Source organism: Coregonus clupeaformis, chromosome 14, assembly GCF_020615455.1.
Source record: "Coregonus clupeaformis isolate EN_2021a chromosome 14, ASM2061545v1, whole genome shotgun sequence".
Lineage (NCBI taxonomy): Eukaryota > Metazoa > Chordata > Actinopteri > Salmoniformes > Salmonidae > Coregonus > Coregonus clupeaformis.
Genome location: NC_059205.1, coordinates 17,915,668 through 17,927,679, shown reverse-complemented (window position 1 = coordinate 17,927,679; position 12,012 = coordinate 17,915,668). Strand labels below are relative to the sequence as shown.

Genomic DNA, 12,012 nt, shown 5'->3' with positions numbered 1-12,012 from the left:
GATCAACCTGTAACCTGTGTGTGTTTGCTTGTTTACGTCTGTCTCCTACCCTGTTCCCTTTACTCTGCTCCTGTCCTCCATTACCAACCACCCTCCAACTTTTCATTACATCGTCTACAGCTACTGTTATTGTCATGTTGTCATTATCTGCTAAGAACGTTTTCTTGCTCTATTATACTGGGCACATAATGTGAGATACACAGATTAGCTAAAAACACTAGCACTGCAAACACTCAGAACAAAGAGAGCAGCAGTGCCTGGACTCCCTCTTCCGAGACTGGCTGCCTGTTGAGAATAAGCTACAGGCAGGAGCTCCCATCCACACAGCACCCACCTCCTCTCTATTCCACACACCAGAATTCAGTATTTCAGTCTATGATTGCCATGGGAGTGTACAAAAAATATGTGAAAGTAAATTGACACACATGTACCAAAAATATATATATTTAAATCTTAAATATTGGCAGATTGGTTTTCACCAGGTGTTCATTCAAATTGTAACGTATCCCTTGATGGTATTTCTTAGTTCAACATTATTCATTGTTGTATCCTAGGATCTACAATAGGTATATATTCAACCACAAGGGTGTACTATTGAGCTATGATATTTTTTTGTAAACATAATAGAGGACTACTGAAATAATATTATTTCAGTGTAGATAAGGGAAGGCAAGTTTAAAATGAAAACACGCTAGCCAGACAAGCCAGTGTATGAATCAACTGTATTTGCATATGAACGGAGTGGAAATTAGCTGACTTTGTGATCTGTAAGGTAAGTAACATTATTGTGTGTGTGGGGGGGCATCAAATCTGTAGGCGATTGTGGGCTAAATCAATGACAAACAGCTAAAATGTTCAGGGTTTGTGATCAAAACCGGCTGGGGTGTTTTCGCTTCCGTTTAGGCTAAGGTTATGCATAAGAACGCAACAGCACAGAAATGAATAGCCTGATTCAATGCGATTCTCCTGAATAAAAAAGTATACATCTGTTAAACTCTTTGGTCTATGAATAGACCGATACCGATTGTATCTTTTTCGTATTTTGCAGAAGGCATAGCCTACCACAAATATTCTAAATTGCGGAGCATTTAATAAAACACAATTTTACAATGATGAGGCTGAGCAAGATCTTCGATAGGCTAGTAGACTAGGCGGAAATAATCGTGGAGTTAATCATTGTTATAGCCTAGATCACTATATAATCTGGACTGTTTTTTCTAAGGCTCAGCAAACAAGGGGTAGCATATGCTTTTTGCCTGTCTCTATAACAAAGGTTAGGCCTATATCCACACATACCCCCTCAATTCAAGCCCTGCTTTTAACCATAAGACATCTCCACAGAAATTAATAGCCTACGAATTGCATGGTGATAGTGATTGTGTCTGTTAAACCGGTAAACTGCGAACTCCGGGGGGGGTTGAATCAGTGATTTTCAGGTCAGAGAAAGATGCCTGAGTTTCTGAATTGGAATTCCGAGTTGGATGACCATTCAAAACTATTTTTCCCAGTCTGAGCTCGTTTTTTTCCGAGTTCGCAGTTGTCTTGAACGTACTGAAGTTGTAAATCAGAGATTGCCGAGTTCGGAGTTGTTTTGAATGCGCCACTAGAGACCAATGCTACCTGTTATTTTTTAACAGGGCTACCTCCAACAAAGAAGCACTCGTGTCCGTAATGATTTCAGATATAGGCATATCTAAACAGTAATGGTGGCTGGCTACAAATCAACTAGCCTAATACTTTTTGTATTGAGGTGATATGCCTACTTTAGCTAAAACGGGTTTCTCTATTTGTCCCAATGTCTGTATAGTTTTTCCTGGTGGGGTATCCGTAGTTGGTGATACGCATTGTGAAGAAGAATGTTGATGTTGTCAAAGTTGAAGAAGAGGACCCAGTGGTAATCAAACTTCAAATCGTGTCATTTGGTGAGTAACTGCCACATACAGAATCGATTGATTAAAATGTGGTGTCGTGATGTTATCATAATGTCACTTGTTAGCATTTCACACCCTAAGTATAATCTAGCTCACGATAGGTGTTGAGCCAGCTAAGAATATTCCCTGCTGCGATCAGGGAGCATTTTAATCAGATCTCTAGACTATAATCATGACAGATTGCTTGGTCGTTCAAGTTTGTTTCTTCGTGATTGTGGAGCAGCAAATCCAAGACCGACTTGTTGATTGTCAGAAGTGGCTAGCCAGCTGGTGGGCCGAGCAGAGCGCTTCAATTTATGTAGCAACTAACGTTAGCTAGCTAAATCGGCTGTACAGTAAGCTAGCTAAGGACAGTCAAAATTCAGCTATGTTACCAATATGACATATTTTACACATTGATTGATCGCAGATTTTCTGGCTATTCTGTATAGCTAGCTAGCTAGTTATGCAAATGACAGCCAGGGCAGCCCAAATGACAAGGCACATTTTTTTTTATCTCGATATCAAATAATTTCTGTGTCACAATTAAAGCTGTAATATGTCACTTTTTGGGCGACCCGACCAAATTCACATTAAAATGTGAGTTAGATCATTGTCATTCAATTGAAAGCAAGTCTAAGAAGTGGTAGATCTGTTCTAAGTGTGCTATTTCTATGCTTCCATTCTTTAATTTAGTTTTTGTGTATTTTATTTTCGTTTTTTTACACCAGCATCAAAAAGCTGAAAATACAATATTTTGGGTAATTGAAAATCTATTTCACAGCAGTTTAGATGGTACAATGATTCTCTATCATTGTACCATCTAAACTGAAATTATGCGAACTATTAGCATTTTAGCAACCAGGAAATAGTGGAGCGATTTCTGCGTATTGCACCTTTTAAGTACCTTAGGGAGTGAACGCTATTTATAAGTGACCTTCCCCTATACCCACAATAATAATTAAAACATAAAGTGGATAGCTGAGAACATGTTCACCCTCACTTCTTGGACAGATATTAGATTAGATATGCAGTTTTAGAAACTGTTCTTCGTTCTGTAAGCATTAAATGGCAAGGAAGGGATTTTGATAGGGCTGTGGGCCAGAAGGTTGTGGGTTCGCAGACCACCGTGGACAAGCGTAGGGGTGGAAAGATCTCCTTTATAGTAAAAGCATTGCATGAATCTATCATCGTATTTGCATGTCCGAGAAATACGTAATTTTACATATTAGCGGAATCTTTTTTTAATACCACACAAATTACCGAAATTACAGGATAAGAATGGACAGAGAGATAGGCCTATGTGTTCATATTATCATATTTATCCAAGGACAAATCAGTGTGTCTTGTTTGGAACGAAACTGTCCCTGTTTGCAAATAATTAAATCTGAGAATCTGAGCATGGTACTTTCAAAAGTTAGGCCTACCTTTCCACCCCAGACAGAGTAGGCCTACTGATGCAGAAAAATGTAAGCTTTAACTACTGGCTAGTGGCTACTCTTCTTCCGTGGCTTAACCCAACGAGAGAAGGTCACAAGTGTTTACCTAAAAGCTGTCTGGGTTTAAACATCTTCTATTGTACAGAAAGTGAATAGCTTAATCAATAAAATATAACTTTGCTCTGTGCTTCTCCGAGCATGCACTTCGTAGCCTATAGGCTATGGATCATTTGATTGAGACCACACTAAATAGCCTACACTAATAGCCACTTGATATTGCGCGCCCAGCGGAGAATCACATCTGAAGAGTGGCATCAGGCACACATCGATATATAGCCTAATAAGCAACTAATTCTAAAACACTGAGAAATATGGAAATTTAATCAATTACAAATTACATTTTCCTTCAGGTAACCATTCTGTACATTTTGATCCATCCTTTACTGAGATTGTTTATTTTTTACCATTTTAATTTAAAACAAAAATAGCTTCTTCGCAAAGAGCTATTTCTCAAGCAAGAATTTAGCATAGACTGTCTGGGAGTGGTCTGAGTGGGGAGGGTAAAACTGAAAAATAGCCGTTATTGGCAGAGAGGTTTGGAAGTGGAACTCTCTTTCTTATTGGTCTGTTAATTACCAGGTAGGCCAAAACCAGGCAGGCCAAAACTCCATCCCAACAAAACAGGGATGGAGTTTCAGGCTGTCTTTTCAAACAGCACTTACACTAAAATGGCATTATCATAATTTTCGCAATTTCACAGTGTTATTCCAACCTCATAGTGTGGGAATATATATGAAGCACAGGAAAATCATATTTTTGCCTGCACTGGCACTTTAAACATTCAGTCCCCTTATTTGGTCTCTCAGCCTCTTCCACTTCAGTTCAAGAGGTCTAGGCCTACATCAAGCATCCTATGTTTTCTTTTGTATTTCTTTTGTTGTTGACCTTATCTAACGGGTTGTTCCACCTCAAAAAGCACAAGAAAGTGGATTTCGACACCCACCATCTCAGATTGTTGTGAAATCGTTTCTGTTGTTAGAAAAACATATAAGCTTAGCATTCCTGCAACATAATTTTGTTGAAATATAATTTGATCTCTGAGAAATTAAGCTAATTGATTGCACCCAAATTGGCCATTTTTTAATTCTAGGATTCATGTAATATTCAATAAACATAGTACTAAATATCAGATTTGGACCAAACTTTTATGAGTTAGACATGAGGAATCCAAAGAAATTGTCAAAAGCCACCCACGGAACCGCCACACCCCACGGCAATCCTACCCCAACAATGAGTATACAGTATCAGTTCTCTATGTCTGACAAGTAGTATGGAGCTGCTGCTCAGAGTATTGTTTCTTCATCCTATATAATGTATTCTCAGTGAATTTTGTGATGTTTTTTTCACTTGTTCTGAGAATTTAGTCATTAAAGTTGTTGGGTTTATGTCCCATCCTACATCCTGATATTACCAGGTTCTGACCACTAGATGGTGATGTTCTTGCTATTAGGTGATTTTATTTTTGTTAAAAGGATAGTTCACCCTGTAAGCAGTCTATGGACCAGGTATGACCGCAATCCATGCTTTGGTTTTGTTTCTGGCCACTCTTTCAAATGCTAACCTTTTAACATTGTGTCACAAATCCAATGCAATTCCATGGTACCTATATTAGCATTTTCACACTTCATGTCCAAATCATCCTAAAGTATCTAAACATTGATTGTGTAACTCAATGATGTTACATATAGATTATTTGTATATGAAAATGGTCCAAATCGGATGTTGGGTACTATAATTATTGAATATTATATGAAACCTATCAATTTAAATGGACAATTTGGGTGCAATCTTTTAGCTTAATTTCTCAGAGATCAAATTATATTTAAACAAAATAATGTTTCCGGAATGCTTATCTTATCTGTTTCTAACTACAGAAATAATTTCAGAACAATCTGCGATGGTGGGTGTCATATCGTGCTGAAATGACACGGAACGACCCTACTATGAAATATGAAAGAAATACACAGAGGTTGGTGTGGGTGGCAAGCTATGTCTTGTTTATAAGATGGTGGTGATGATGATGACATGACTGTGTATGTTTTCTTTCAGCTTGTCCTGGCTGGAGACTGAGTGAAGGATCATGGGTAACACAGGTGACCGGATGTCCGGCGACCGCCATGGCGCCAAGGCCCATCGATCAGACAGCAGAGGCAGCGACAAAGACCATGAGCCCAGCAAGATGGTGGACAGCACCGACGATCCTAACATCTTCAACACACATGGACTGGGGTCCTCCAAGGTACCTCAGCACTGCACTGGAACATAGGATTTATTTTCTGGAGGGCTGTGAAGACCCTCACAGTAGCCTCCAACCTTTACACTAACCCATCAAAAAGTTGTAATGAAACCAGTTGGATGTAATTTGTTTTAGGAGTGTGGAAACAGATGTAGGTGGGGGGAAATGTCCAGCCCAGGTGAAGGAGATGAGGCCACCTTAGCTCTGGTCCAGGCTGCTTGTCAACGCCATGGACCAGAGCTAAGAACACCTAGACCCTGTCATTCCCACATTGTGATTTCAGCTGATTCTCCCCTCAGGCGTCAGACAAGGAGGAGCCTGATCTGGATGACTTGGTGAAGACGGGGCCTCAGTCCAGACCTACAGTCATCCGCTGGGCCGGAGGAGGGAAGGAGGTCTACATCGCTGGCTCCTTCAACAACTGGGGCAACAAGATCCCCCTCAATAAAAGGTAGAAGAGGGGTGGGGAGGAGAGGCACTGGCCCTGGCTTACCAAAAAGGCCTGCACACTGTGTATTGCTCATATATTACCTTTTATTAGTGACAACATTTTGACACAGTTAATAGTACATTAACAAGATTCCTCCCCCCCCAAGCCACAATGACTTTGTAGCGATCCTGGACTTGCCAGAGGGAGAGCACCAGTACAAGTTCTTTGTGGATGGACAGTGGGTCCATGACCCCTCAGAGGTAAACCCTACATAGGGCTCTGGCCTAAAGTAGACTACTAGATTGATTGATTGGTTGATTTTATTTTCTAGTAAAGAAATTGATATACAGTGCATTCGGAAAGTATTCAGACCCCTAGACATTTTCCACATTTTTTACTTTACAGCCTTGAGCTCAGATGCATCCTGTTTCCATTGATCATCCTTGAGATGTTTCTACAACTTGATTGGAGTCCACCTGTGGTAAATTCAATTGATTGGACATGATTTGGAAAGGCACACACCTGTCTATATAGGGTCCCACAGTTGATGTCAGAGCATTAACCAAGCTATGAGGTCAAAGGAATTGTCCGTAGAGCTCAGAGACAGGATTGTGTCGAGGCACAGATCTGGGGAAGGGTACCAAAAAATGTCTGCAGCATTGAAGGTCCCCAAGAACAAAGTGTTCTCCATCATTCTTAAATGGAAGAAGTTTGGAACCACCAAGTCTCTTCCTAGAGCTGGCTGCCCGGCCAAACTGAGCAATCGGGGGAGAAGGGCCTTGATCAGGGAGGTGACCAAGAACCCGATGGTCACTCTGACAGAGCTCCAGAATTCCTCTGTGGAGATGGGAGAACCTTCCAGAAAGACAACCATCTCTGCAGCACGTCACCAATCAGGCCTTTATTGTAGAGTGGCCAGACGGAAGCCACTCCTCAGTAAAAGGCACATGACAGCCCACTTGGAGTTTGCCAAAAGGCACCTAAAGGATTCCCAGACCATAAGAAACAAGATTCTTTGGCCTGAATGCCAAGCCTCACGTCTGGAGGAAACCTGACACCATCCCTACGGTGAAGCATGGTGGTGGCAGCATCATGCTGTGGGGATGTTTTTCAGCGGCAGGGACTTGGAGACTAGTCTGGATCGAGGGAAAGATAAACAGAGAAAAGTACAGAGAGATCCTTGATGAAAACCTGCTCCAGAGCGCTTAGGACCTCAGATTGGGGTGAAGGTTCACCTTCCAACAGGACAACGACCCTAAGCACACAGCCCAGACAACGCAGGAGTGGCTTCAGAACAAGTCTCTGAATGTCCTTGAGTGGCCCAGCCAGAGCCTGGACATGAGTCTCCTGAGTGGCGCAGTGGTCTAAGGCACTGCATCGCAGTGCTAGCTGTGCCACTAGAGATCTTGGTTCGAATCCAGGCTCTGTCGTAGCCGGCCGCGACCGGGAGACCCATGGGGCGGCGCGCAATTGGCCCAGTGTCGTCCAGGGTAGGAGAGGGAATGGCCGGCAGGGATGTAGCTCAGTTGATAGAGCATGGTGTTTGCAACGCCAGGGTTGTGGGTTCGATTCCCACAAGGGGTATGAAAACAAATTGACTAAAATGTAAATGTAAATGTTGAACCCGATCGAACATCTCTGGAGAGACCTGAAAATAGCTGTGCAGCGACGCTCCCCATCCAACTTGACAGAGCTTGAGAGGATCTGCAGGGAAGAATGGGAGAAACTCCCCAGATACAGGTGTGCCAATCTTGTAGCGTTATACCCAAGAAGACTAAAGGCTGTAATCACTGCCAAAGGTGCTTCAACAAAGTACTGAGTAAAGGGTCTGAATACTTATGTAAATGTGATATTTCAGTTTTTTTTTTTATACATTTGCAAAAATTTCTAAAAAACAGTTTTTGCTTTGTCATTATGGGGTATTGTGTGTAGATTGATGAGGGATAATAAAAAAATATATATATATTTTTTTAGAATAAGCTTGTAACGTAACAAAATGTGAAAATATTCAAGGTGTCTGAATACTTCCCGAATGCACTGTACTTGTATGCCATTTAGCCATTTTATCCAAAGTGACTTAGTCAAGTGCATACGTTTTACGTATGGGTGGTCCCGGGAATTGAACCCACTACCATGGTGTTACAAGTGCCATGCTCTACCAACTGAATTACATATACACACAGTACAAAAACCTGACAGGGATAGCAGAATAAAGTCAGTGACTTGACTTACTTCCATGTCATTTTTGAGACGCAACCCAGACATTTTTTAGGCCCAACCTGAATGTATAAATATTTAATAACATATCTGTATAACATATTTGTTTTGCCATTTGCAGTCATGTGTTTTGGCGATCCAGCCATACTGTCTTTGTCATTAACTCTTTAGAACCCCTGGTTAACCCTGCTATAACACTCCCTCCTGCAGCCAGTGGTGACCAGCCAGTTGGGCACCATCAACAACCTGATCGAGGTGAAGCAGTCAGACTTTGAGGTGTTTGATGCGCTGCAGGTGGACTCTCTGGAGTCCACTGACACCTCAGGTCAGTAGGCTCTCTAATCCTCCGTTGTCCCTTTTGGATTAAGCATAGCATCCGACTGCCCAAGATGTGCCAAGGCTAACACAATCATGTCAAACCGTGCAGCTAGAATAACAGCAAAATAGCTGCATTTCATTTCGTTTGACATGTTTATCTATTGACATTTCTTTGCATATATCCATAACAATTATGCTGATTCCTGATTTCGACTGGCTGAGAAAATATGTCAGTCTCGTCCTGACACGTTAATTCTCAATAGGACAGTGGAGATCGTATTTTAAGATTGAAACTATGTTGCAAATGTCAAGAGACAGACAGAAATGTTTCTACAACCCCCCCGTTGTTGCAAACCAAATGTTAGGCTAGAAGCAAGGGGAAATAATGTCTAGATGCCTTTTTACAGTGGAGATCAAATTCATGAATTGGCTGGCAGGGCTGATGGGACAGTGGATGAGCAGGGATTTCTCAGATTGAACAGAAACAAGATTCTCATTTTTGTGTAATAGGCTTACCCGTGCTAAACAGGTTTTTTAGTATGGCTTAGAACACGTCTCAACCAATCACAATGCTTGTTTTGATCAACCCTTTGTAGAATAATCATGAGCAGGTGTTTAGGATAAGTTATGTAAGTTGGTCAAAACACAAGAAATCAGTGTCACCCTTTGAGAGTATATGAAATGCATGCTGTTATTGTCTGTCCTTAGATCTGTCCAGCTCCCCTCCAGGGCCATATGGACAGGAGCAGTACATGTTCAGGCCTGAGGAACGCTTCAAAGCCCCGCCCATCCTCCCCCCACACCTCCTCCAAGTCATCCTCAACAAGGACACCAACATCTCTGTAAATGTCTTTCTTCCTCAGTCTCCATCTCTTCCTATCTCTCTCGCCGTCCCTCTCGCTGTTCTTCTCTTTCTCTCTCCCATCGCCGTGATGTAAATAAACATTTGGAAACTTCTTGATTGCTGATTCGTCTTCTGTCTCTCCCTCTCCTACAGTGCGACCCAGCCTTGCTGCCTGAACCCAACCACGTGATGCTCAACCACCTTTATGCTCTCTCAATAAAGGTACTGTAGGAGGGCATCAACAGCCCCCATCCCACTTCTTACTGCAATACTTATGGATTGAGTAACAGTCCCTTCCATAACATAGCATTAGTAATGTATTACTTTACATTATCTATCTGTCTGTCTGTCTCACACACTTACTCCCTTTCCCCTCCCTCAGGATGGAGTGATGGTGCTCAGTGCGACTCACAGATATAAGAAGAAGTACGTCACATCTCTGCTATACAAGCCCATCTAACCTGTCTGTGTAGGTGCACAGTGCTATAGAGGGCAGCATGTTAAAACTGTACTGGGTTTAACCATCATGTGTAGCTGAGATTGCACTAAACTAACAGTTTACTGATGAGCTGGGGGCCTGTGGCTGAGACTGGGGGCAAATCTCAAAGGACACCCTTTTCCTTGTACAGTGACCTACAGGGCTCCACAAAGGGCTCAAAGTAATGCATTCTATGGGGAGTAGGGTGTCATTTGAGTCTCAGCCTGTGACCCTCACAAATGAAAATACTTTGCATCCACAGTTTGACGGCGATAAGAAAAGGGACTGAGAAGGAAACCACTGTGTGTTTGTGTGTAGCACTTAGATTCTTTGCATGCGGGTGTGTAGAAAGGACATTTGGTTCCATTACAAACATGAAGGTTTGAAGAAAAGTCTGCTGATGGGACTTGGAAATGCATATAATCAAGATTGTTTTATTAAATGAGCTTTTAAAGGATATGAACACGGAAAGAGGGCCGTTGAAGGTTGCTGACTTGGATTATCCTGCACTCCCATTCTTTGTCTATTATTGCTGTAGTTGGACAGTGACTGGAGGAATTGGAGGTTCATGCAGGGTATTCCTTGTTTGATCCCAATGGGACGATGACCACTAATCTAATCATGATATGCAATTGGATAGGCTGTACATTGAACTGAGTTGTAATTCAGTTAAAGTGTAACAAACAATGGACATTATATAGTATATCCCATTTAAGCCCACCCACTGGGCACATACTGGTTGAATCAACGTTGTTTCCACATCATTTCAATGAAATTACGTCTGTGCCCAGTGGGATATGATTGACAATTTTAAAATGTGAAAATCCATTTAAACTACTGTAAAGAGTCCTCGTTAACTAGAAAATATTAACTCTGGGTTCTAGTTGTGGAATGTTGGGTCGTGGCTGTAAACCTGTGCTTAGTTCTGCTATTGCCTTTATGACACAATGCTGCAAGCACTTTAGTTACCCACCCATGTGTCTCCAACAAATGCTTTGAGCAGGACTGTTGACATAAGCTTTTAACTATGCAGATATATACGGACAAATATTGTACAGTAGCTTTATATTGGACCTCAGTGTCCAAGCTGCATTTTATAGGCCTAGATACAGCAATGGCTATGCTACGTGTATCTCTCTAGCCTATTTTCTATTTATCCAATAGGAATCTATTTCTGTGTGCCATATTTATAGCTTAAACTCCCAAATAATGGTTTGTCTTGAATGTTGTGCATGAATTGAATGTCTAGTATGAACCGTTTATTATGGAATATGTGGTGGATCTCACAAGTGTGGTCTTATTATGGATTTCAATCAAGATTCGAAAATGTTATTCAGTAAAGTGAAAAATGGCCAATGTTGATTTCTTAACAATGTGAAAAAGGGTAATTTACTTTCATGAAGATTGTTACATTTGAGAATTCTGTGAATCTAACTTCACATTTTTGACCATAAGCCATTTCATATTTGTACTTTGTAAGAGTAATGTACCTGTTGCTTGTGATACCAATAGTCAATGTGGGCTGATATGTAGGTAATATACTCCAAAGAGAATACAGATAATATATAATGATATATGAGAGATTTTATTTGAAGAAACTGAGTTAAGAAACTTTGACTGAAAGCCATATCTCACTCTGAGACTATACACAGTGTACAAAACATTAGGAACACCTTCCTAATATTGAGTTGCACCCCCTTTTGCCCTCACCCTCAATTCGTCAGGGCATGAACTCTACAAGGTGTCAAGCGTTCCACAGGGATGCTGGCCCATGTTGAGTCCAATGCATCCCACAGTTGTGTCAAGTTGGCTGGATGTCCGTTGGGTGGTGGACCATTCTTGATACACACGGGAAACTGTTGTGAGTGAAAAACCCAGCAGCTTTGCAGTTCTTGACACACTAAAACCGGTGCGCCTGGCACCTACTACCATACCCCGTTCAAAGCTACTTAAATATTTTGTATGGCCCATTCACCCTCTGAATGGCACACATGCAATCCATGTCTCAATTGTCTCAAGGCTTAAAAATCCTTCTTTAACCTGTCTCCTCCCCATCACCTACACTGATTGAAGGGGATTT

At 41.5% G+C, this 12,012-nt stretch overlaps 1 protein-coding gene across 2 annotated transcripts; it reads left to right on the top strand.

Annotated features, from left to right (window-relative positions):
- The first annotated feature begins 657 nt into the window (after positions 1-657).
- Positions 658-11,651, top strand: LOC121581220 (5'-AMP-activated protein kinase subunit beta-2). 2 transcript variants are annotated; one of them, XM_041896684.2, is made up of 9 exons: positions 658-772; positions 1,808-1,922; positions 5,459-5,648; positions 5,945-6,096; positions 6,242-6,335; positions 8,503-8,617; positions 9,319-9,452; positions 9,608-9,676; positions 9,837-11,651. In XM_041896684.2, the coding sequence occupies exons 3-9, from the start codon at positions 5,490-5,492 to the stop codon at positions 9,912-9,914; spliced, it is 801 nt and encodes a 266-aa protein (XP_041752618.1). In that variant the 5' UTR covers positions 658-772; positions 1,808-1,922; positions 5,459-5,489; the 3' UTR covers positions 9,915-11,651. The 2 variants fall into 2 exon arrangements, with proteins under 2 accessions (XP_041752618.1, XP_041752619.1); XM_041896685.2 differs by lacking the exons at positions 658-772; positions 1,808-1,922 and adding an exon at positions 5,312-5,378.
- The last annotated feature ends 361 nt before the right edge of the window (positions 11,652-12,012 follow it).

Excerpts from the sequence above, each read along its gene's own strand:
- LOC121581220 (XM_041896684.2), top strand. The coding sequence starts at position 5,490 with ATGGGTAACACAGGTGACCGGATGTCCGGCGACCGCCATGGCGCCAAG. Across the intron at positions 6,097-6,241 it reads AAGATCCCCCTCAATAAAAG|CCACAATGACTTTGTAGCGA; the intron begins GTAGAAGAGGGG and ends TCCCCCCCCAAG. Across the intron at positions 9,677-9,836 it reads TTTATGCTCTCTCAATAAAG|GATGGAGTGATGGTGCTCAG; the intron begins GTACTGTAGGAG and ends CCCCTCCCTCAG.